General features: G+C 40.2%; 2 protein-coding genes across 5 annotated transcripts; both read left to right on the forward strand.

The window, feature by feature from the left end:
* Positions 1-68: 68 nt before the first annotated feature.
* LOC146581987 (moesin a-like) lies at positions 69-12,107 on the forward strand. 3 transcript variants are annotated; one of them, XM_085289292.1, is made up of 15 exons: positions 88-188; positions 1,353-1,400; positions 1,609-1,692; positions 1,772-1,867; positions 1,972-2,094; positions 2,524-2,675; positions 2,779-2,862; positions 2,967-3,113; positions 3,548-3,644; positions 4,202-4,365; positions 4,522-4,652; positions 4,850-5,010; positions 5,271-5,363; positions 6,105-6,338; positions 11,323-12,107. In XM_085289292.1, the coding sequence occupies exons 1-15, from the start codon at positions 180-182 to the stop codon at positions 11,485-11,487; spliced, it is 1,788 nt and encodes a 595-aa protein (XP_085145418.1). In that variant the 5' UTR covers positions 88-179; the 3' UTR covers positions 11,488-12,107. The 3 variants fall into 3 exon arrangements, with proteins under 3 accessions (XP_085145427.1, XP_085145418.1, XP_085145436.1); XM_085289310.1 differs by having other exon boundaries at positions 6,180-6,338; XM_085289301.1 differs by lacking the exon at positions 1,353-1,400 and having other exon boundaries at positions 69-188.
* A 1,761-nt stretch (positions 12,108-13,868) lies between these two features.
* LOC146581988 (progesterone receptor-like) lies at positions 13,869-23,995 on the forward strand. Of its 2 annotated transcripts, none has more exons than XM_085289280.1 (9): positions 13,869-14,863; positions 15,900-16,036; positions 16,289-16,405; positions 16,553-16,696; positions 16,830-17,036; positions 17,627-17,771; positions 18,675-18,805; positions 18,955-19,106; positions 22,786-23,995. In XM_085289280.1, exons 1-9 carry the CDS (start codon positions 13,986-13,988, stop codon positions 22,948-22,950), a joined length of 2,076 nt encoding a protein of 691 aa, XP_085145406.1. In that variant the 5' UTR covers positions 13,869-13,985; the 3' UTR covers positions 22,951-23,995. The 2 variants fall into 2 exon arrangements, with proteins under 2 accessions (XP_085145406.1, XP_085145397.1); XM_085289271.1 differs by having other exon boundaries at positions 13,870-14,863; positions 16,553-16,699.
* Positions 23,996-24,784: the final 789 nt, after the last annotated feature.

Consider the following 24,784-nt stretch of genomic DNA (forward strand, 5'->3'; position numbering starts at 1 on the left):
CCAGGGCTGCCACTGGATTAACTAAATGAAAAGTACTTGGGAATAATACAATGGCCCATTCTCATTCAGTATAATCCTTGCAGGTATTGCAAGCAGTTTCATATGACTCGGCAGCAAAAAGGCAACTACAAGCACCTCTCTGAAGAAGTGTTTTGACTATAGGTTAAAACAGAATACAAATGTCAACTGTAAGTAATCTGACTTTTATTATCTTTCTATATTTTTATTATACTGCGCTACATAAGTGGTTTAAGTATGGCAATTGGACCTCGTCTGTAAAAGCTACAAGATTCTTAGAGGTATTTTTAGTGCTTCTCTTATCAAGCTGTGATATTAAAAAGGTGTTTCTGATTATTTGCATTTGTGTTCCTGCATGTATCGAAGCTTATTGTTTCAGTTTTTTCTCTATACAAACAAAACAGTTGCAAAGTTGAGCTTTCTGTTCTTTCTTTCATGTGTAGCCTATTCACTGAAACAGTGTGTTCGGTGAGACTATCAGCTGTGCGACATTGTTATTGTTTCTGTCATAATTAAATCAGGTTCTAATGGAAGCTTAATAAAGCTTTAAAAAGCCTTACGGGGAACAGCGCAAACAATTTTCCCCCCACGTTGGTGTTTTTTTGTTTTTTCGCTATTTTACAAGTCAATCTATACCAGGGATGTCAAACTTACATTTTAGATTGTAGGCCACATACAACCCACTTTGATTGGCCTGGAAGAGTGAAACTCCCCTTTCTGTGGGTCTAAAGAAATTTAACTACACATTTAATCTCTGAGTTATCTTTGTTTGCTACATGATAAAGAAACGCTGCTGTAATAAGTGAGAGAAATTTGTCAGCTCTTTGTGCTTAAATTGTGAGAAATACATGTGCAAAATTACAGAAAAGCATCTAGCAGCTCATTGGCCGGACTGTGCTGTAATTATAAAGCAGAAAATTTTTGTTAAGTCACAGAAAATGTTGTTTTTACTGTCGACAAATTTGGAAAAAACAGACATTTCAATAGTAGATAGTGAAAAAACTGTTGTTTAACTACTTTAGTGTAACATGAGGGATGTCTTTATCAGGAGGAAAAACATAAAACGTCTGAAAATACAGTTAAGTTTTAAAATGTATGCACTCCTTCACATTTTCCAAAGTCAGCTAGTGGACCAGAGTGGAATCTTTATTGGCCCCCAAACGACATGTTTGACACCCCTGGTCTATATCAACAACTGCAAAAAATATGTGCTATATATATGGTGTCGCTACTTTGACCCATCATTATAAATACTACTAATGCATCATGGAAAAAACCCAACATGTTGCAAGTTAAGTCTAAAATACACTGTGGGCTTCATTTTTTGATTGTAGTCCCCACCAACCTCTTGCGATTGGATGCTCCTGGTTGAACAGAAGAATGTAAGGAACACTCTCTTTTTGTTTTGCTGTAAAAGAACCAAGAAATTTAGCATTTTTTTAACGAACAATGTTAGTACAGATTTTGTAGTGCTCTTTTTTTCCACCCAGTTGCTCTCCATGCTCCTTGATGCTTCTCCAGTGACGCAGATGAATGCACAGCAGGGAGCATTTCCCCCTGTATCTCAGTGAGAGTGTTTTTCTCTGGCAGATAAATGTCCGAGTTACAACCATGGATGCAGAGCTGGAGTTTGCCATCCTGCCCAGCACAACTGGCAAACAGCTTTTTGACCAGGTATGCCGTGCAAGTACAGTCAAAGACATCATCTGACTTGCAAAAGCATGACTTTGATTGTGTTCCTTCATGTATTTAGATAGTGAAGACAATCGGGCTGAGGGAGACGTGGTTCTTTGGGCTTCAATATAAGGACAGCAAAGGCTTCTCCACCTGGCTCAAGCTGAACAAGAGGGTGAGGTGAACGAGATGTAAATTGTTTCCACTGTGTCATATTGTGAGGCTAATTATTAGCTACTTATTCATCCCTCTGCTTGTAAAAAAACACAAATAAATCAGGTGACTGCTCAAGATGTGAAGCGGGACAACCCTTTGTTGATCAAGTTCAGGGCCAAGTTTTACCCCGAGGATGTCGCCGAAGAGCTGATCCAAGAGGCAACTCAGCGGCTCTTTTTTCTGCAGGTTGGAGATGAGCACATTTACAAAAACCCAAGCTTTTGAAAGGAAGGTTATGTAAATTTGCACCAAAAATTGCAATGATGAGCATTCCTAGTCATTCTAATTCATGTGGAACCATTTGTTTTTTCCATTAAGACGACTCACACCTGTCAGTTTATTGCAAATGGCAAATTTACTGAAACATAAGAAACATTTGCATTTAGATAAAAAAAAAAACAACAACAATAGGAATAATACAAATTTCAGTAAAAAGAAACAGCAGGTTTTGCATTGTTTCCATAAGAGAGTGCTTGCCTTGGAAAATGTGCATTCGGGTGCACTAGTTAAAGACAAGAATACACAGGGTTTCTCTCTGTGTATTTATACATCAATACTGCAATCCTTGTCCTACTATAAAATGGGTTATTCGTGAGTGTTTGTTCTCTATTTTAGGTAAAGGAGAGCATCTTAAATGATGATATATACTGTCCACCTGAGACTGCGGTGCTCTTGGCCTCATACGCTGTTCAGGTCAAGCTCGGAGACTACAGGGACGATTATCATGTACTGGGATATCTCGCAAAAGAGAAGCTGTTGCCACAGAGGTAGTACATCCTGTGAATATTAGCATTAGCCAGAGTTCACCTTAATTTCGAGTTTCTGCGACCTTAACTCTAACTGGCGTACCTACTCTACTGACTGAACCAGGGTTTTGGAGCAGCACAAGCTGAACAAGAGTCAGTGGGAGGAAAGAATCCAGGTGTGGCATAAAGAGCATAAAGGGATACTCAGGTACTACAGTTTTACTGCAAAAAAACCAAAACAAAACAAAAGGTTTGAATACACTTTTTTTGCATTCTGGTGTTTTGTTCATAATGATACTTTCTTCCACACAGAGAAGATGCAATGTTAGAGTACCTGAAGATAGCACAGGATCTGGAGATGTATGGGGTCAACTATTTCAACATCAAGAACAAGAAAGGCTCAGAGCTGTGGTTAGGGGTGGACGCACTGGGGCTAAACATCTATGACAAAAAGGACAAGTGAGTCATAATTCATGAATGCCTCTGAGACATTTACATACATCACAGTCTGTAAATCTTTCTGTTCACTGGTGGATCACAACCACTGGCATTCATGGTGGCCAGATGACTTTGCTTTTCTTTATCCTAGAGACACCATTTTTTCATTTGAATGAAATGAGCTACTTTTTGTCGATTTTTCTATCCATATAATCAAGTGCTTGAAAAAGGCTCTACCATGTAGTTTGGTTCTTGTTTGATTATCAAATTCTATCATGCTAATATGTTAAAGTGATTGTGAAGATATTTGCATGCTGATGTTAGTGCTAAAGTCACAGAGCTCCTATCAGTAGGCAATCAGTTTCCGTCTGTTTTGTATTTTCAACATGCTAACATCTGTTACATTCCCTGTACACCACAGTATAATGAAAAACCACACACCATTTTTTTTGCAGGCTGACTCCAAAGATTGGCTTTCCCTGGAGTGAGATCAGAAATATTTCCTTCAACGACAAGAAATTTGTCATCAAGCCCATCGACAGGAAAGCTCCGGTATGCGAAACGGTATCGTTAACGGTGGCAACATCGCCTTCCATGAAGCTAAACTAAAATCTGGCAACAACCTCTCTGTTCAGCTTGATGGTGTGCTTATCGTAACTCACTTCATAGATGCTCATGGACGGTATTAAATAGTCTTTCCTTGTGTACCAGGGAGGGTACATAATATGTTAGTATTCAAACATAGGCTTTTTTCACGATATTTCGCTGTGACTGTAAACAGGAGGTGTGAGCGAATCCCATATTTTTATTACTGCCAAAATAAAAAACTTTGCAAACGCATAAATTACAGCAAGTAGTGTAATGAGCTTCTGCTTGATCTCATTTACAAACATGAGTTTAGACCCTCAGTCCAATTTGCCTTCTGACTGCATGCAGAGACTTGGAAAGTGCCCAAGAGTTTAGAAAAACTAATGCTTTCCTCAAAAACAAAACTATCCTTTTTGAATATTTAAACCCATCCTTGATGGTAAAATGGATTTGATGTGCTAGGGGCCTATCACAAACCAATCCTTGGACATTCAACGATTGCTGCGTTGTGTTTGGTATAGGACTTTGTCTTCTATGTACCTCGTCTTCGCATCAACAAACGCATCCTGGCATTGTGCATGGGGAATCATGATCTGTACATGCGCAGACGCAAGCCCGACACCATTGAGGTGCAGCAGATGAAGGCCCAAGCTCGTGAGGAGAAAAACAAGCGACAAATGGAGAGGTAAGAAAGTGGTGGTGGTGTTTGGGGGGCAGGGAGTGAATAATGAAAGTTTATTTTTACAGTTTACAGTGTGTTCTCTCTGCTTTAAGAAAGGACTGTCAGGAGATGATGTTTTTTTTTCTTTGGATGTGTATTTATGCACAATTCTCCTGTCAGGGCTCTGCTCGAGAGTGAGAAAAAAAAGCGAGAAAATGCTGAGAAGGAAACAGAGAAGATTGCTCGGGAGACCATGGAGCTGATGGAGAGATTGAGACAGATTGAGGAACAGACAAAGCGAGCTCAAGATGGTCTGACGACTTTCTGAATGCAAATATTTCTTAACTTTGGTTTTATTTTTCTGTTAAAAAAACAAAACACTGAAGCATGGCTGTGCGAATTTAAACACTTTATATTTCGTGATTGTAAAGTTTAAACGGGCATGTTTGGGTGTGCTGGGACGGATGTGTGTTGGATGTGTCTGTGTGAACGTGCACGTTTGTTTCAGAGCTGGAGGAGCAAACTCGTAGGGCGCTTGAGTTAGAGAAGGAAAGAAAAATTGCTCTGGAGGAGGCTGAGCGCCTGGACAAAGACCGCAGAGCTGCAGTAGAGGCTAAAGCAGCCCTGCTGCACCACTCTGAGACCCAGATCAAAAATCAGGAAAACCTGGTACAACTGCACACAGCAGCCTTTTATTCATTTTCAGTCAAATTCACAGAATCCTATATTGACGAACCTACATACAGATTCAATCCGTGAAGCTAGGAAAGAGATTATTTTATAAAATCTGATTTTTAATTTCAATTTCAGTTAAATGCAAAGTGCATGCAAGCATACGTTCTCTCCTACACGTTGCACTAAAAGAGCACAATGACCTAATACCAGGAGGGCTTCTAACTCTCTGTCCATTCCTAACCATTGTTGTATAGGCCACTGAGCTGGCAGACCTTACTTCTAAGATCTCTCAGCTGGAAGATGCAAAGAAGAAAAAGGATGAAGAGGCGAAAAGATGGCAGAAAAGGGTGAGGGTAAATTAAAGAATCATGAGAGAAATCAAGAAGGGCTTCAAGCTTATACACATATCTGTCAACAGACCTGAGTACAAAAGACAAATACAGTGTTACCCACATCACTGCACTATCATATACAGTATATCTATCTATTTCTCTATCTAGCTATAAATGCTATACTGCAAATACTATAATGTAATTGCATGAAAGACGAAAACATGAAACAGATAATCCAAACCATAAACTGTACATCATCATAGTTCTTTATTTATTCTGCTAAGGTCTGGCTTCTTTGATCACCTAAGAGCTTCTATGAAAAACCTTTTAAACTAGCTGTGAGTCCACATAGTCTACTATCACATAGCACCCATGCCTTAATACTAAAAATATGTTGATATCAGTGTTGCCAACTTAGCGACTTTGTCGCTATATTTAGCGAGTTTTCAGACCCCTTAGCGACTTTTTTCTAAAAAAAAAAAAAAATTCGTTTGATGAGGGAATCTGAAGCATTAACAATTATCAGTCATTACCCCCTTATATATCATTAATAAAAATAATCATAAATGTCAAGCAAAATAATAAATAGATGTCATGGTCAGCTATTTCAGTGATTGTACATCCATAAGACCTTTTTTAAGAATGGGACTCCCATGTTAGTTATATTATAATAGTGAATAATTACTTCAATTACTCAGTTACTTTTAATGTAACATTCCAACCCAGCACTTCAGTACAAGTCATGTCTGTCAACAGGCAGTGATGGTAGAAGCTGGTTTGGAGCAAACAAAAGAAGAGCTGAAGACTAAACTCATGGGTGTCCACATCCAGGATTCGGTCCATTCTAACATCCTCGACCACGATGAGACGGATGAGAGCAGCGCAGAAGCGAGCGCTGAGCTGACTTCTCCGGGGATGGTCCGAGATCGCAGCGAGGAGGAAAGAGTCACAGAGGCCCAGAAGAACCAGAGACTACAGAAAAACCTAAAGGTGAGGTCAGCTGAACACAGTCAAATGTCTGTCTAGTAACACATCACCTAGTCTGGCCAGAGGTCCTATTCAGCTAGAAGTTAGCAGTCATGGATTGTTTAAGAGAGCGGACAAATTATTCACAAAATACCCTCGATTTTTGTTGTTGTTGTTGTTTTTAATTGAAAAGCTTTAGGTTCTCTGAATAATATTCTGTAAATTAGAAACCACTCAAGCTGAATACTGAGACTAATGTGACAATGAGTAAATGGCCAGTTCCTGCAAAATGAGTCTGGATTAAAATGAGCCCATTCTACCAATGTGGGAACAATTCACACAAACACACACATGCAATCAATTCTAATTCCTTTTGCATTAATTAGTAAATCCAAATGTTACAGTTTTTCTTGTTGACACGACAGGATTTGAAGTCTTTCAAAGCCCTTTGTCCTCTGCACAACCTAAAGCATTTCTCATTCTTTGTTACCGTTTGCAAATTTTAGCACATTTAAGTAAAAGACTCAGCGTAATTGTTTACAGGGTGAAAAACTGTCGGTTGTATAAACCTTTGTGATTGAAATAGATTATGTACTTTTTCTCAGTTTAATGTCTTTACTCTCAAATATGCTGGTATTATGTAATGGTGTATGTACACAGTGTTAGACATCACATTCAGAGCAGTCCTACTGAACAGTCAAAATCTGCCCCAAAGTAAACATATTTACAGAGCATATGCACAACAGAGAGCACGGTCGCAGTGTGGGACCATGCACGGACTGCTCAGATGAAGATTTTAGGAGGGAAACAGATTGCCCAAAGAAAAGGAAGAGGAGTAAAAGGGTGTGACAGTGAAGAAAGGGGAAGACAACAGTGAAGACGCAGAGACATGCAGGTGGCCATCCTCCTGTTAGACTGCATGTGAGCAGTTATTACAGTTTAATAGTTTTTAATTAGTTTTTATAATTTCGTTTTGACATTCTATTTTGGTTCAGTTTTGTTTCAGTTCGTTTCCACAAGGGGTTTCAGGTTAGTTTTTACAGGTTGAAAATGTTTAGTTTTAGGCTTGATGGATGCTCAATCATCCAGGTAAGTAAATCCCAAAAGGTTGATTCTGAATAGAATAGAATAGAATAGAATAGAATAGAATGTCTTTATTGTCATTGTCACAGGTACAATGAAAGTGGTCTCCGATCGGTGCATCATCCATAAAATTAAAATTAAATAAAAACAATAAAGATAAAAAATTAAAAAAAACTTAAAGTGCTAATAAGAATAATATAGCAGTTTGAACAAACAATTCCCGTACATTCAAACACACATACCTCACTCAGTGCATAAACCATATAAGCTGCATAATGACCATTATTTTGTAGCAACATTAAGAGCTGTTATTGCAGTTGTGTAAAAGCTGTGTTAGAGTCTGTCTGTCCTTACATTGATTGCTCTGTACTGTCTGCCAGAGGGCAACAGTTCAAACAGGAAGTGGCCATAGTGAGTAGTGAGTAGTATCTCTTGTAATGTTCTGGGCTTTTTTTAAGACAGACAGCTGTGTAGGTCTTCCAGTGTGGGGAGAGGGCAGCCAGTGATCCTTTGGGCGCTGTTAATGACCCTCTGGAGTCCTTTTCTCTGAGCCACTGTGCAGCCAGTGTACCAGGTGCATATGCAGTAGGTTAGTATGCTTTCGATGGAGGCTCTGTACAAGGACACCAGCAGTCTCTGTTTGATGTAATTCCTTCTGAGAATTCTCAGGAAGTGTAGTCTGTACTGGGCCTTTTTCAGCAACTCATAGGTGTTCACACTCCTGGAAGGGTTCTCCTCTATATTAACTCCCCAAGAAGCAAAAGTCTGCCACCCTCTCCACACAGTTAACGATTAGTGGTGTTCATCTGGATGTAGTGTTTTCAATGGGAGAAACGTTTCGTCACTCATGCAAGTGACTTCTTCAGTCAGCTGATTGCAGGTTTCCCCAATCTTATAAACAGTACATTTGCACAATGAGTGACCAGCCCACTGAATGAGCAACAGGCTGTGAAGTCAGTTCCTTGATTATTAATATGCAAATTGTCATGACCATTGATCAACAGCCACTGATCAAAGCCCACTAATCAAAACCCATGAGATCCATTCACAGAGAGTTGGGGAATGGCTCCAGTCACAGCATTGTACAATGGTGAAATATGTACCCTTAGGCCCCCTCCTCGATTCTGAGATGGTCTTTCTCTTTTCACATAAATGGCCTCCTTGAGTCCGCGCTAAAACCAGCGTTCCTCCCTGTCCAAGATGTGTACGCTCAGAGTGTCCACTGGCCTGTAGGTGTAAATAGACTGCAGAGTCCTGGCCCGACGAGGTAGCTCTTCTGTGTTGTGCCATCCGCTTCGCCAGAGGTTGTTTGGTTTCCCCGATGTATAAATCCTGGCAATCCTCCTGGCACTTAACAGCGTACACTATGTTACTCTGTTTGTGTCAGGTGACCCGATCCTTGGGCTGGAACAGTTTTTGGTGGAGCAGGTTTTGGGGTTTAAAATCCACGGAAACGCTGTTTTCAGAAAAAATGCGTCTCAGCCGTTTCGATACTCCTGACACGTACAGGAACATTAAGGGTGTTCACTTTTGGCAGCTTATGAGCAATGATCAGTCAGCTTTGATCTGATGTTGTTTATCAATGGACATGACAGTTTGCATATTAATAATCAAGGAACTGACCTCATTGTTCATTCATTCGGTGCTAGTTTCAGTCATTGTGCAAATGTACTGTTTATAAGGCTGGAGACACCTGCAGTCAGCTGAGACTGAAGAAGTCACTTGGACGAGTGATGAAACATTTCTCCCTCTGAAAACGTTACGTTCAGATGAACAAAACCAACCTTTCAGGATGTTTAGTTTTAGTTTAGTTTGAATTAGTTTCAGTGTTACTTTTAGCTTTTGTAGTTATTTTATAAAAGCATGAGGCAGAGACAAGATATAGCAATAAAATCATACATTTTTGAATACATACATTTATTTTATTTTAGTTAATTTTACAAGTTTTACAAAATAACTTCTGTTAGTTTTTATTTTCATTCTAACTTCCATCAAATATTTTTCACATCTAGTTTTAGTTTCTACTTAACCAACTATAACCTTGCAATGGACAGCTTTAGAGGTCAGGTCACTGGGACTCTGTGACCGAAACAAGCGGCTGTAGTGTAGCACAGAGTGTGCCGATTATTATTTATTTGCTTTTTAGTCTTAATAGTTTAAATGTTTTTGTTCTGTCCACTTTTTTTTTTGCACATTTTATTTTGTTTTTTTATGTTTTTTCTTTACTGCATCGCAATATGTTGAGTGGCCATTGCATTGTGTGCCTCCAAAATAAACACTTTGTTCCTCTCATTATATGCAAAGGGCTCCTTTGCTTTACAAAACACAATGTAAAATCATATGCATCTCAAACCATCAGTATTTCCTTTGATACACAGCGCTCAATGTCAGTGTAGGACAAGACTGGAAGGATAGGAGTACACTGTCATTATCGTAGAATATCAGCAATTGTTTTACCACTTTGGTGTCATGTTAAAGTTACTTGCCCTGTTGCTCTATTTGTTGACACAACTTTGGATTCTGAAGCATGAAAATAAGCTTTTAAGCAAGTTATGGCTTTTGTAGTTTAACTAATTTGTGTATCAGTTATAATATTTTCAAACATGTTTCAAGAAATGTGTGAAAGCGATTGAGAAAAACTGCAAACTTGTAAGTGCCACTTGGTGAATATAATAAAATATAATAAATACAGATTTATTTATATTGACCCAAATCACAATTTTATATTGTGAGGTCAAGACCCTGCAATAATACAGAAAATAGAGAAAACACCATCAATCGTACAACTCCTGGCGACAGTGGGAAGGAAAAACTCCCTTTAAAGAGGAAGAAACCTCCAGCAGAACCAGGCTCTGGGAGGGGCGGGGCCATCTGCAGCTGCAAGTTGTTGGTTAGGGGTAGGGGACAACACAAAGACAAGATGTGGAAGAGAGCCAGAGATTAATAATAACTAATGAGTAAACGCAGAGTGGTGTGAAAGCACACAGAGAGTTAAAAAAGGTGAGTGAAGAAAAAACACTCATTGCATCATGGGAACTCCCCAGAGCCTACACCCATCCAGCTCCAACTATTAACTTTGCGAGAAAAAAAATGAATTCTAATCTGTTATTAAATTTGTATTGGTGTTACATACTTTGTAGTAAGTGGCTGAGTTACATTTTTAGAGATTATTTATTTGACATTTAACAGTGGGACCACACCTCAAACCGACCCTTTCCAGCAGCGAATGCATAACTGTCCGCCGCAGCCATTTTTTTCTCGTTTCCATGTTCCACTTGCCCTCCCAAATTCTCTCTTAGTCATGCTTTTCGATAGATATCAAGCCAATCCTCAGTGAGCCTCATCCTCTAGTGTAGATTGTTGTTCTTCACCTAGCCGTCATGTTCATTTTAAATAACCATTGCAATCTGGTTTGGAGTTGTGAACTCTTACCTATTCCGCCAACCAGCTGATTGTTCTTTCCTACAGTCTGAAAATCGCATCTTTAGTTCCTGCTGTCCTGTTGTGCTGTCACAAACATTTAAACTAGTTTGTTAAATTTTCTGTACATTTTGTTGACACATTTGTATGGAGGTTTTGACTCTGCTGTAAAGACGTGCCACATAATTACTGCCACAAATTGTGTTTCACCAGAGCTAAGTGCACTTTACATAATTAAACATTGGTGGGTCGGTACATTATCATTCTTTTGTTTTTATTCAAGTTGCAAATCCCGTCTGTGCCCCTATCTCACAGACGTGACGAGAATTGATGCTGCATAGACAACGCAACACAAAAATAGACTTTATAACTGGGCACAATAGAGTGTTTTTTAGATGGGATTGAGGGGGAGTCTAGGGGAGTGGGGTAAGGCTTGTGAACAGTCTTGTACTTTGAGGTAAGAGGATTTTATTCACTTTGTGTTTGTGTTCTTTTTTTTCCCCAGTTCCTGAGCACCGAACTGGCTCGAGCTGTAGACGAGAGCAAAAAGACCCCCAATGACCTGATCCACGCTGAGAATGTGAGGGCGGGCCGTGACAAATACAAGACCCTGCGTCAGATTCGTCAGGGCAACACTAAACAACGCATCGATGAGTTTGAGTCCATGTGAGCGGGAGTGCTGTCGGCTGGCTCAGCCTGCAGGAGAGACTAAGTTCGGATGAGCTGGACACACACACAGAGATTTTAGAAGTGTAGGGGAAACATTATCACATTAATCGTAAATTTAGCTTAAGAATGACAGTGTGAACCCGAAAACAAATTATATTATAGACAATGTTGACGATTTCTTTAGTAAGCAAGTCAGTGAGAATGTAGCAGCTGTTCTTCTAGATGCATTTTTAATTTTGCACACACCCACATTCCCACTTCTCATTTATAAACAGGTTTGCTGTTGCCCTTATCAGTCTGATTACATCTTACTGCACTTCCAATATGTCCTATTGAAAACCTTATTAATGTTGATTAATTGAAGCAGTGACATTTAAGGCAAATGTTTTTATTCTAGCAAAATGTGAAATCATCTTTTCTTTATCTTGGAAATAGAAGTAAAAAATAAAATAGAGAGACACAACTGATGTGGGTTGGGTGCATTATTTTCCACATGAGCAATATTGGGTGTCTAATGAGTAAATCTGCTGCTGGTTATCAGTTTTAAATGCATGTTTGTGTAATATAATGTGATATAGGCGAAGTTAACTTGCCACTGTGGAGCAGGGATGTGGCTGAAGGGGGCTTAAATTCAACTGGCCCTGTCAATGAAAACAAGGGAAGAAATGAACCTTTTTGGTATAAATGCACCTTTGTAAGCATATTTATAAATAAAAAAACAACAACTTTATTTGATGATTTTGATTTTTATGATATGAGAAATGAAAACAAATTGCTGTAAAAATAAAAATCTTACAACATAATTTTTCAGTATTTCAAAAAATACAGTAATATTCTGTAAACAGCAATGCATTCTGGGAGCTTGGATAAAGTCTATAGGCTACTGTAAAATTCCATATTTACAGATGCATTGTGGGATTTAGAATAGTCGTGAGAATTTCCAGCAATGCGTGGAGGGATTTCTAGTGGTGGTAAGTGACTTAGTTAATTCATTTCTTAATTTTAATATTTCACTCTTTGTGTTTAGCAGCTTTAAATTCGACATTTTTGAAAGTAATGTTATATCACCGCTCATTTTCTGCTAACAAGGTTAAGGTTAGCTTGATTGTTGCTGATGTAATAATAAGTGAATACAGAGGAGCTGTTGGCACTGATACATAAGGTCAGCTTTCAGCATTAATCATAATTTTGCAAATCACGAATTTAGTTTATGGTTAAATTAATAAAAGTTGATGTGCTCAGCAAGTAATACCAAACCTTTTCATTATATTTATTTTAACAGCATCTTTAGGATTTTACATAATTGTCCTGTAAAACAAATACAGCATCATCCTGTAAAAAAAACGTTTACAAAAACTACAGGGCAGGCAACCCTGCTGCCAATATTTTTACTCTAAATTTTACAGGGTTTTTCTTACAGTGTTCATTAAGTCTTTCACTCTGCAAAGAGGAACCTAAAACAAGATGAGTGCACAGACTTTTTTTTTATTTCGCCAACTCAGTACGATAAACCATATTTCTGATTAAAACCGGACAAAATTATCTTGTCTTGTCCTGCAAAGCACAACATTTTTGATAGGATTTTCTCATTTCCCATGTGCCCACCCTGAATGTGAGTGTGCGCCACTCACTCCCTCTTGTGTCACCCCATTAAAAAAAGGGTCTGCCTAACTTCTTCTCCTCCTGCAATCCAAAAAGGAAGCTTTCCACAAACGCCCCAACCCAATCCAGACCTTTTCTATATACTGGGTAAAATTAATTTGCAGTCCCCAGCTCCTGTCGTGTGCTGAGTCATCACAAGCTATCCAAAAATAAATAGTTGAAAGCACTGCGTGACTACCTATCAGAGCCTCCACTGACCACCCCGTTCTTTTTAGTTGTTATTTTAATATGGTTTAAACACATCAATGATTGTGCATTCTGGTTTGTTGTTAACCTGATTCTCTGTGTGAATCAGACCGACAAACACAAGCAAGCTTATATAACTCTAAGTAGGAAAACAAACTACTGCACAGAGTGCTTGCAGAGAAACCCGACGCTGAGCCTGAGCTACACATGAAACGTACTAATACATGTAATGATTAATCGCAGCTATGCTCTTGAGACGCCATTAGATTTGCACGTAAAATAGTGAGAGGCACGCAGCTGGGTTTTAAAATTGCTAAAAGTTAACCTACACTGGGTTCATTAATCACTGTATAAAGAAGAGTCTGTGCGAAAACCAATTCTCACTATGCTGGTGTTTCTCTTTCTTTGTTTTTGGTTTTTGGTAATTCGTGAGGTGAATTTTAATCCTGCGTTGAAAAAAAAAAAAGAAAGTTATACCGGCGGGACGTCCCTTCCCCTTCGTAACTTACGTCGACGACTGATGTGCATTTCCCATCCGCCTAGACGCACGAGAGTAGTGTCACTGGGTAGGCGTTTTCTAGCCTGGAAAGTGTTGTTTTGTTTGCTCGCCGCGCACCCAGTGCACTCTAACTCCGAGAACCGGAGCCGAAAATGTCCTTTCACTCGGTTTTGGAAGGAACAAACTCTTTAACGATGAATGAAGGGGATCGGTTGGATACCACCATCTATGCGTGTCCGGCTTATGAGCTCAGTAAAGCGGTGTCGGTGTCTTTGGGTTTGGATTCGGTGTCTTCTCCGCCCAATAATATGAACCAGAGCTCCAGCAGCGCCTTCGCAGAATGCGACTCCACTGTGGCGGATACTTCTCGGGGAGTGCCAGAGTTGAGAAGGACTGGAAATATGAACTCCGACAGCAGCCTGCTTGTCCTGGGTGACAGCAGCCTTAGAGAGGACGACTTTGGAGAAGTGTGCCAGGGCATACAGCAGGTGAGCTGTATGGATCTGTTCGGATCGGGCGAAATGGACGGTGCGCAAACTGTGACGCGTGGCTCGGTGATACCCAGATACGTCTGCAGGGAGTCAAATGTGTTTATGAACCCCACGCTGGAGCTGCCCGCGACCCCTCAGGTGGCCGAGGTCGTACCCTTAAAACCACCTTCGTCTTACTATGCCAGTTCAGACCTATATAGGGATTTCACACCGCAAATGTGGTGCGCAAATGAGCGCGCATACATCGACCGATCCCAGCCTCAGCCACAGCCACAGCCACAGAGGGGAGAATCAGGGGAACATAATTTTTTGTGCAAATACTGTAATTGTGGGCAAGCTCCTCGCGGAAACAGGCAGGAATGCCGCTGTATCTGGTACGGTAGAGGTGAGAAGGGTGGCAAAGGTCGCATGCGAGCGACGGCACAAGGATATGGCCAAATGGAAAGTTACCCAAGTGCGATTCCTCAGGGGCAAAGCACTTTCTCCACTATCAAGAGCGAGCCTTCGGTGTGGATGAATTGCACAGATCGCAGTTTAAGGTAAAGATCAGATTCGAATGATTTGTTTTGTGTGCGTCAGGTCAAAAGCCCATTCATACTGAGTACAGTACATTCAGTATTACCGATCCCTCCCATCTCTCACACGTTTCTTTAATGAGAAACACACAGCATGAGTATCGCGCCAGTAACTGCGCTCAATGCAGTCGGGCTTTGGTCATTTTGTCTTCTAAAAGGAGTGCTGTAATGAGTTTAGGCGTAAGTTCGCAGATGTTTAACGGTGCACTGTCTTTCCGGATTTCATGCTTAGTTTCTTGACGTTTCTGTGAGAGCCACAAAGCATAAGCTAATTGGATAAGTGTCAGCACAAATAAATCAAAGGCAGCGAACACGATTATTATATATCGCTATCAGCCATGACTTCTATTGATACTCTGTGGAGTCCTGAAATGTTCAGCAGCACTGAACCCTTTGTCCTCCAACAGCATGGTGTGTGTGTTTTTTTTGTTTGTTTGTTTTGGCTTTCTCTAAATCATGTTATAGCATGCAGCTACAGCAACTTAAAGTTTATCCTATTCTTAAGATTTTCCAGAAATGTCCTTATAAGCCCTGGGACTGCAGCAGTAGGAAATGTATCAGTGTCCCTATAAAGAAGAGATACAGCACCTGTTGCTGTTTCTGCTTCTAGAAAGAAAACCTTCTATTTTATTACAAGTTACGGATTCATTAAAAAAAAACTTCACTCTGGCATGTGCTAATCACAACTTTTACTTTGGAGCAAACTGACTCCCTTTGCTGACAAATTGTCAACCACATGATGGAAAAAATTTTAATTTGATTGGATTTTAGGGATTTGGCACGATAAGGCTCAGTGAAGGCAGACCTACTAACCCAAAACCGATAGCGTCTGTGTGAGTGCTTTTTAATGTCTGCTGCAATTCTTCATCAGTGTCTTCCCTCAGTTTTTACGGTAAAAGGGTTTAAAAACTGAGGGAAGACACTAAAACAACACCATTGCGTGCACGTGTGTGTGTGTGTGTGTGTGTGTGTGTGTGTGCGTGCGTGCGCGCGCGCCCAGGCATGAGGATTTTTTTCCAGGTGTGTATCTGTCAGAAAGGAGAGTGTGTCAAGTGTGCGGAGATGACGCCTCGGGTTGTCACTATGGAGCAGTCACCTGCGGCAGCTGCAAAGTATTCTTCAAGAGGGCCGCTGCAGGTGGGTGCAACACACACACACACACACACACACACACACACACACACACACACACGCACACAATTACTCACGCACTGATTTTAATTTCTTACACCCACTTGCTCTCTCCTGTAGACAGGGCACAGTGACCCTGACATTATGAGGTCGAGTTATTTGTTATCAGTAAACGCCCACATATCGTTGCTATGAGTGGAAGCCTAGGCATTGTTGAACTCGCACTCCTCATCCCCCAGCACTCTTGTGTGCCTCCAGGTAAGCAGAACCACTTGTGTGCCAGCCGAAACGACTGCACCATCGACAAACTGAGGCGGAAGAACTGCGCGTCGTGTCGCTTAAAGAGATGCTTCATGTCGGGAATGAGCCTTAAAGGTGAGCTACCAGAGACGAGGAAATAATGAGACATAAATAAAGGAAAGTATTTTGCAGTTTTAAAAAAATAGGTCAGCATGGTCAGATTCCTTACATTTATTAGATTAGAAGCCCTCCATCTGAATTCTAACAGAATCATCTCTCTAGGTCGCAGGCTGAAGGGAACCGGGCAGGCGAGTAATGGAGAAGAGGAGCAACAGCCAGCTAGCTGGGGACACGGAGAAAAAGAAGAGAGGGCAGCGAAGAAAGATGCAGTCTTGGAGTCCAGAAATGCAGCTGTCAGGGCTCAAGGTGGTAAGGATTAGTTGCACAGAGCTCAAATGTCACGTTTATTCAACGCTAAATTTACTTTTGCCAGAAAAGACTCGATCTTGCCACACTTTCTGCTTCATGTTGTTTTTACATATCTACATATCTCGAGCAGCTTCCCAGGCCCTGGTTGCGGCCATCCCCCCACCCCTGCACTCCTGCCTGTCGCTGCTCAGCATCCTACAGGCTATTGAGCCAGCACTGGTCAATGCCGGGCATGATCCTGCCCAGCCAGACAGCCCCGTGTCCTTGCTCACCAGCCTGAACGAGCTGGGAGAACGGCAGCTGGTAACCGTGGTCCACTGGGCCAAGGCAATACCAGGTAAACTAATCTGAGCCAAGGTAATTAATTCCAAGTAGCTCTTCCAGAGAATCTGGTAGGGAGCACATTTCCATGGCTGCTTCCGTTTTGGTTTCTAGTCAAACATACCACTTGCATTCCTTGTTAAGCAAAACCCTGAAAGATCAGACTTGTAAACAACTTTGACTAAGACAGTGGATGGTAAATGGGCAGTTTGAGAAGAAATAAGCGTAATTCAATCAAAAATGACATTAGAATTCCCTGCGGTTTGGATGAGCAGTACCACTGTTAGGAAATGTATTTAATCTGCCAGCACTGAGCAAGGCCTCAGTACCTAGGTCAAAAGATGAGATACCTTTCCAGAAGTTTGCGCTGGTTTAGTGTCCATGCAAAACAAACAAAGTTGTTCAAATATTAGCCACTAGAGGGGGATGTTTCCCATTTAAACAAAAAAGATAAAATAGAGGAAGGCTGAGAATGGCCATCATTGTATCCATGTTTGCCTCAACAGTTATTTAATTAAGCCAAATCAGCTGATTTTTTTTAAAAATAATAAAACTGTGAATGCTTAACCCTGAGGAGAGCTTGATAACAGCGACTTTTGTTAACAGGGTTTCGGGACCTGTATGTGGATGACCAGATGTCACTGATTCAGCTGTCATGGATGGGGGTGATGGTGTTTGCCTTAGGCTGGAGATCCTACACGCTGACTAACAGCTCTATGCTGTACTTTGCTCCAGACCTGGTTTTCAATGAGTGAGTTTCAGCAAATATTCAATTTAACATCAAACAACGAATTCACAAAAAAGGAGACACAAAATCTTTATCAAACTAAGAAACGAGAAATTATCACTGTGGCATGGGGTTTGCTGCGATGCCATGAGACTTCACTTGTCATCGTGAAATGCGATGAAAGGCACGGTGCGACACTTTTCTGGTGTTTTTCAGCAGGAGGAAAACAAACAGCGAATGTCTCTCCGGGCACACCAGCAAACCCGTCACTTTGCATTTGATAAATGCGGCTGGCGGAGGGAATCGTCTCAAATGCTTTGCTCTTTTTCATCATCGCATAACCATTCATCAGTGTCCAAGAACTTCCACTCTGACAAGTTTTAATTTACACTCCAACCTCACCCCCTCGGCCCCTTATCAAAATGTTTCTGACACCTCAACTCCAGCCTTTGTCTTTTTCTTTCTACTCCCAAAAGAAACCCAGACAACAGAGTTTGTGTCACAAAAATCACTGCACATGAGTCCCCCCCCCAGGCTGTTATCAGTAAATTGTTGTGTCAAGAACAAAGAAGGTATGACGATGTTCGCCAACTCTCATGGCAGCTCTGAATTGGTCAGTGTTTTGCGTGACGTTAGCACTCATTCTGTCTGTGTTACACCCATGTCACTCTATTAGGCTGCTTCTGACCTGCATAGTAATGGATACGCATGCCCTTGTTGCTGACCCTCATTTTTCAGTGCCTCACTGTCGTTCTCTATTTTCCATTATCCATCTAACTCGTTTTTTCTCACCTCTGGTGCCTTTTTTCTCTCCCTTTTTCCCCTTCATGTCCCCAATAACTACTCCTTTCTACATTTCTCACTACGTGACCCTCCTCCTGCGTCACGCTTTTTTTCCCCTTTTTTCTTTTTTATCCCTCCTCACAGCCAGCGGATGCAAGTGTCCAGCATGTATGAACACTGTGTGAGGATGAAGCTACTATCCCAAAGGCTGTGCATGCTCAAGGTTACCCAGGAGGAGTTCCTCTGCATGAAGGCCCTGGTCCTCCTCAGCATCAGTGAGTCACCCGGGACCATGAGTAATGACGCGAATGTCAACTCAACATGTGAAATACAACTGCAATAGAGTACAGCCATACTTTAGAGAATTGATGGGCTGGATAAAGTCTGTGAGAGTTACTGTTGTGTTCTGGCTTTGTGGTCACAGTGCCAGTGCAGGGCCTGAAGAGCCAGAGTTGTTTTGACAAACTGCGGACCTCCTACATCAAGGAGCTAGACCGTTTGGCCAGCCACCACGGAGAGACCACCCGCACGCAGAGACTGTTTCAGCTCACGCAGCTGCTGGACTACCTCCAGTCGGTAATACACACAACCGCATTCCAAAAAATGCACCATGCTGTGACACTGGACATGGATGCACATGTCATTTTTTTAGAGTGAACGCAAATCACTTGTATTTTTATTTTTATTCCTATTTATTCTATTTATCCCCTTCGTATATTTTATTTATATTTTTCTCTGTATTTATATATGTGTGTGTATGTGTGTGTGTCTATATATATATATATATATATATAATATTCTGTAACTGTAACTTCTGTCAGTGATGTGCTTTTTGGAAATCGAATTTTCCAGAGGAACCCACCCGAGGGATTAATAAAGTTCTATCTTATCTTATCTTATCTTATCTTAAAATAATGCTCCTTCCTCTCGCACAAAATGACAGACACAACACTATACAGGCTTGCAATACAACTGTAAACTTATTATGAACACACAAGCAAGATTTTTATTGTTTTAAAATTTCACGGCTGGATTCCTTCAACCGAATCTGTCAGACATTGCATATCTAAGCCCTTGTTTTCTCCACAGGTTTAAGCCTGTTATTTTTTTATTCTCTTTTAGCTACTGTGTATCTGTGTTTCGGATTATATGATAACCTGGATTTGAGATTTGCTTCCTTGAAACGCCTAATCCATAACAGCCTACCATGATAATTAACAATTATAAAAGAATAGTGGTGCCAGATGCTGCTGTATTAAAGCCAATAAGATGATTTCCATTTGTAAATTATTTATATGGACTGAAGAATAACCCAGACACAGTAAATGAACTGCTAACTACAGTCATGTGAAAAATAAAGTTTAAAGAGGCCTTTACTGCTTTGTGAGTAGCTCTGTGAAAGCGTTCGTGTGTGTTAACACAATGCCACAGTCTTCCCAGGAGTGGACGTCCCAGCAAATTTTCAAACCTCCGTGAGAATGTTAAATGTTAAAGTTCATGGCAGCACAATTAGAGAAAGACTGAAAAGGTATAGCTTGTTTGGAAGGGGTGCCAGGAGAAAGTCTTCTCTCTGAAAAGAACATGGCAGGATAACTTAATTTGAAAAGGTGCAACTGAATATTTTGCTTCTGGAGATTTTGAGAAACAATGTTTTCAACGTCAAAAAAATTCAACTGGAGATGTTTGGTCATAATGCATAGTACTCATTTGGGCTTGTTTTGCAGCCGGAGGACCTGGACACATTGCAGTGATTGAGTTCAACATGAACTCTTCAGTATACCAAAGGTTTCTAGAGTCAAGCACCGGAACAAATCTCTAACAGAATGGCTCACAAAGAAAATAATCAAGGTGTTGCAAAGGCCCAGCCAAAGTATAGACCTTAACCTGACAGAGATGGTGTGGCAGGACATAAGCAAGCTGTGCTTAAACAATTGCCTGCAAACCTCAAAGAACTGAAGCAATGTTGCAAAGAACACAGGGCCAAAATTCCTCCAGAATTATGTGAGAGGCTGATAACCTTTATCAGCCTCTCTCATATGACCTTCATACAGAAAATTATTATTTTGAGTTATTGCTGCTTAATGTGGTTTTGCAAGCTACCAAATTATGGGCTGTTTTCACATGACTGAATACAGAGGTGGAAAAAGTACAGACTTTCTTTACAGTAAAAGTTGAAGCACTGAAACAACTTTACTCAAGTAAATGTGAAAAAGCATTTTTGGACAAAGGCAACTGAACTTTGCACTATAATAATATAATAAAATAATGTTAGTACATGAGAATACCAATGCTATTGAATCTAGAGTCTAACTTTAAGAAATCCACTCAGTTTCAATCTGTTGTGCAGTGACAGGGAATTAAAAGTCGAAACTACCTAATATTTTCATGCAACACAAAATGAGTTTAGCTTAGTTTGTGTTGCAGGACATTTCACAACATGAAAACACATAATTTATCAAAACATATCATATGCAAATCCAATATGTGATTAAAATGAAGCTTTAAATTTGCAGTTTATCAAGTATTACTGAGCAGTCCTTACCTTCAAACCTCTCTTCTTCCTGTCCTGTCTTTCTTATCTTAGCTGATAGAAACGTTGAATTTGAAATTACCACCTTTTAACCACCAGAAAACCAAAAAACATGTCACTTCCTTCCTTCTTTGTCCTCCTCTGCAGCGCTAGCTAGATGCTGTACCGCGTACCGTGAACCTGCACTTCTATCGGTCCACTTTAACCCCGAGTGTAAATGCTATAAATGATCATTTTAAAACAAAAGTAACGAGCCTGTTTTGAAAATGTAAGGAGTAGAACGTTCAGATATTTGTTTAAAAATCTAGTGAGTAAAAGTAAAAAGTTGCTAGAAAAAGTATTAAGTATAAAAAGTATTTGTACTTCCTTACTTCCAACCTCTGACTGAATTTGACTGCATCTGACTGCTTTTTCTACTCTCACTCAAAACACTTTTCACTACAAGCCACATGTACCTATTCACACACCAAACACTTTAATCTGTGGCCATAATTTTGACGTGATGTCATAAGAGTAGTGTTAAACCTCGAAACAAATGCATAAGCAATAAAAAAGCAGGTTCATAAGATTTGCCTTCATATGCGCGACCATGCAGAAGGTTGATTAACGAGTTTCATTGTTATTTCTGTCAAACATTTGTGCACATATATACCCAATACCAGCAAAATCAGCAACACCTGAAAAGATTTTTTAAAAGCGCTTTTTATTATATTTTAACAAAATATAGAAAGGTCAAGTTGTGCTGTGACCTTCAGTAAAAAAAGAAAATGGAAAGATTATGAACCAAAAAAAAGGCATAAAAGTCCAAGTCCAGGCATTTGAGGTAGATTTGAATGAGTAATAAAAGGTCTTTAATTTAGTTTAAATTCACCCTAAATAAGACACACGCTGATAGCCATCAGTGTATTTCTAGATTTATATTCTGTTTATTTTGTTAATAATATTTTTTCCTTTTTACCTCTAAGCCGTAAAAGACTGACGTGGTATTGTAGGTACGCAGGTGTATCTACTTAAAAACACATGTAGTTTTCCTGTTACGACTTCTCGATGTGCATTTCTTGCATTTTTATTTTCTTTTTATTTGGTGAACTTTCTTTTGTTGTTGTAATACACACTAATCACTCATCTCATCCTTACTGAGGTTTAGGAGGGGGAAGTGTGTTGATGTAGATGTGCAACCACTAGGGAGTGTAAATGCACTACTTTTAACCCTTTTTAGGATTTTTTTTTTCTTTTTGTACTTTTATCTCAATGATGAGAACAATTAGCTATCAAAGGAAAAACCCTTACATCATTATATGAGTATGACCAGAAGAGTTAAAGCGCTATGTGGAGAGGAGCCACAACAGATTGAGCCTCCTGTCTTTCACTGTGGATTTACCTTTAAATGCTCGGCTTTGTGGCTTTTGAGCTGGAGGGCAGCCAGAGATTGTCTGGAAGGGCCCTTTAGGAAGAAGATCAGAGTTGATGAGGACTCCTTCAGCTTTGCCCTGTCTGTGGAGCTTAGTGTCACAATAAGTGTTATCTCCTAAAACCGCCTCTTAAGCTGTGCCATGAAAGTCTCGTTTGTTTTTGTTCATTCGTATTATTATTTGGGGATTTTTAGTCTTTATTATACAGGGACAATAGACAGCATCTACATGTTTTCCACATTACATATTTATTTATCTCTTTGTTTCTAATAACCCCAACACATGTATGTATCATGTTTGTCTCTTGACATAGGTTGTGAGGAAATTACACCAGTTCACCTACGATCTGTTCATCCAAGCTCAGTCCATGCAAATGCACGTCAGCTTCCCAGAGATGATCTCGGAGATTGTGAGCGTCCACGTGCCCAAAATCCTCTCTGGGATGGTCAAGCCCATCCTTTTCCACAACGCGGCCTAGTGAGTGAGAGTCTCCAAGACTGTCTTTTCATCAGCCACACCGACCGGAAAGAGTTCTCAATGATTTTTACACTTCTGTCCTGAGAGTAGGGTGCAGTCAAGGTGTAAGCAGATGTTAACAGAAGGGCAGACAGCACATTCTTCCAGTCTAATGTAGTTTGATTTCATCTTCTCACTTCTTCTTCTTATTGCCTGTTTGAATGTATCCCGCACATACACAAATGCTTTTTGGGGGCTGATTAAAATACTTGCATGCATTTCTGTCCACATACTAATGGTGAACCTCATGGCATGTGAACTTCTTCGGCTCTTCATGTGGATAATCACAAACTCTTCTGGGGCGTGCGGTGCAGGGGGCCAAGTTTGAAGGCAGCACATCCCGGTAGCTTGTCTGTGTGCATTAGCATGACATTTTGAACTAGCTATTTTTCACAATGAATGTTACTGTGTGCACCTGAGATGAAAAAAGGAAAAAAAATAATAAATCAGTGACTGACAGTTAATAAGCGGTTGTGACGTTCATGCTTGGAAGCAAAGCTATCTGGCCCGGAGGCATATAAAAACATTTTTTTGACAGCTGTCATCATCTATTAAAAAAATATCGGACTATTACTAGATTTCTGTTTTGTCAAAATGAAAGCACTTTCAAGGTGCGACTGGAGCGTCACCAAATTTCAAATGTATATTTATCCATTTTTGATGCCAAAAAGGTCACAGCAGTCACAGTGAAGGACGTAATTGGACAAAATGACTCCATTAGTCGAGAAACACCACGGGTGACTTTATTTTATTTTTTTTTATCAGGGAAAAAAAAGGTTTTTCAGTGCTAAATATTATTAAAGTAAAGTTTTTCCACAGTGGACGTTTCATACTGTTGTAACTTTTCTACAGTTTCCTAAAGTGTTCTTTGCAAATGTTTTGTTGTGTATTACCATGTAATCCTCGTAGCTTATGACAGTTTTTGCTAAAGGTCCAGCCAAGAACCCGCTCTATTGTTGCAACATTTACAGCTTGACATGTAATAAAACAAAATAAAGCCAAAGTCTGAGTGCATACCTGATGGGTTTTTCTTTTTTGCTAATCTCATTGTCTTGATGATTATACGGGTGAATATTCCAGTTTTTCCCCTCCGCCTCATTCAATTCAAGCCCGCGAGGAGTTTAACTGGCTGAGCAGGGCGAACGAAACATCAGGCAGACATTTCTACTACTGCATTACCCACAGTCGGGGTTATCACACATTCTCCATCCAGTCAAGTAATACATTACAGCAGAACACGGCACAGAGCTGGATATTTAATAGCAGGCCTGGAGGATTTCTTTCATCAGTTGAGCCTGTCTGCCAATCAGTAACTCCAGCCTTTCGCTACCATCTAGTGGCGGCTGCGATAACCTGCACCAGTGAAATGAAACTTGGAAGTTGTGTAGTAGCACAACATCTGTTGGATCCATTGACATTTGCTTTGTAATGTAATTGGACACGGGTTCACTCAATGTTTGAGTGAGGTTACCATTAAATAGACCGAGGCACGAGAGTGGACTTGAGTGCATTAAAGAGTAACAGCAAGTAAAGGCTGCATGAAAAGCATGATTCAGGATTGAAAAACTTAATATAAATGTTGAGTGTAGGACCCTCACATTTAACCAGGCTGTGATGTTGAAATAACTGATTTAAAAAATGTTTTTCTTTCCTTTTCCAGAGAAAGACTCAGGTATGAGACACTATAAACAGTATATATAAAGCATTTACATAACGTCTGTAAGTCTAGATAAACAATGAGATTACTTTAAGAGCTGGCTCATTTTAGTTACGTGGTACATTTGAAAGCCTCATCC

This window comes from Mchenga conophoros, linkage group LG2 (genome assembly GCF_057382185.1).
Source record: "Mchenga conophoros isolate Kocher_MC1m ecotype Shallow Benthic linkage group LG2, M_conophoros_male_GT1.1, whole genome shotgun sequence".
Taxonomy (NCBI): domain Eukaryota; kingdom Metazoa; phylum Chordata; class Actinopteri; order Cichliformes; family Cichlidae; genus Mchenga; species Mchenga conophoros.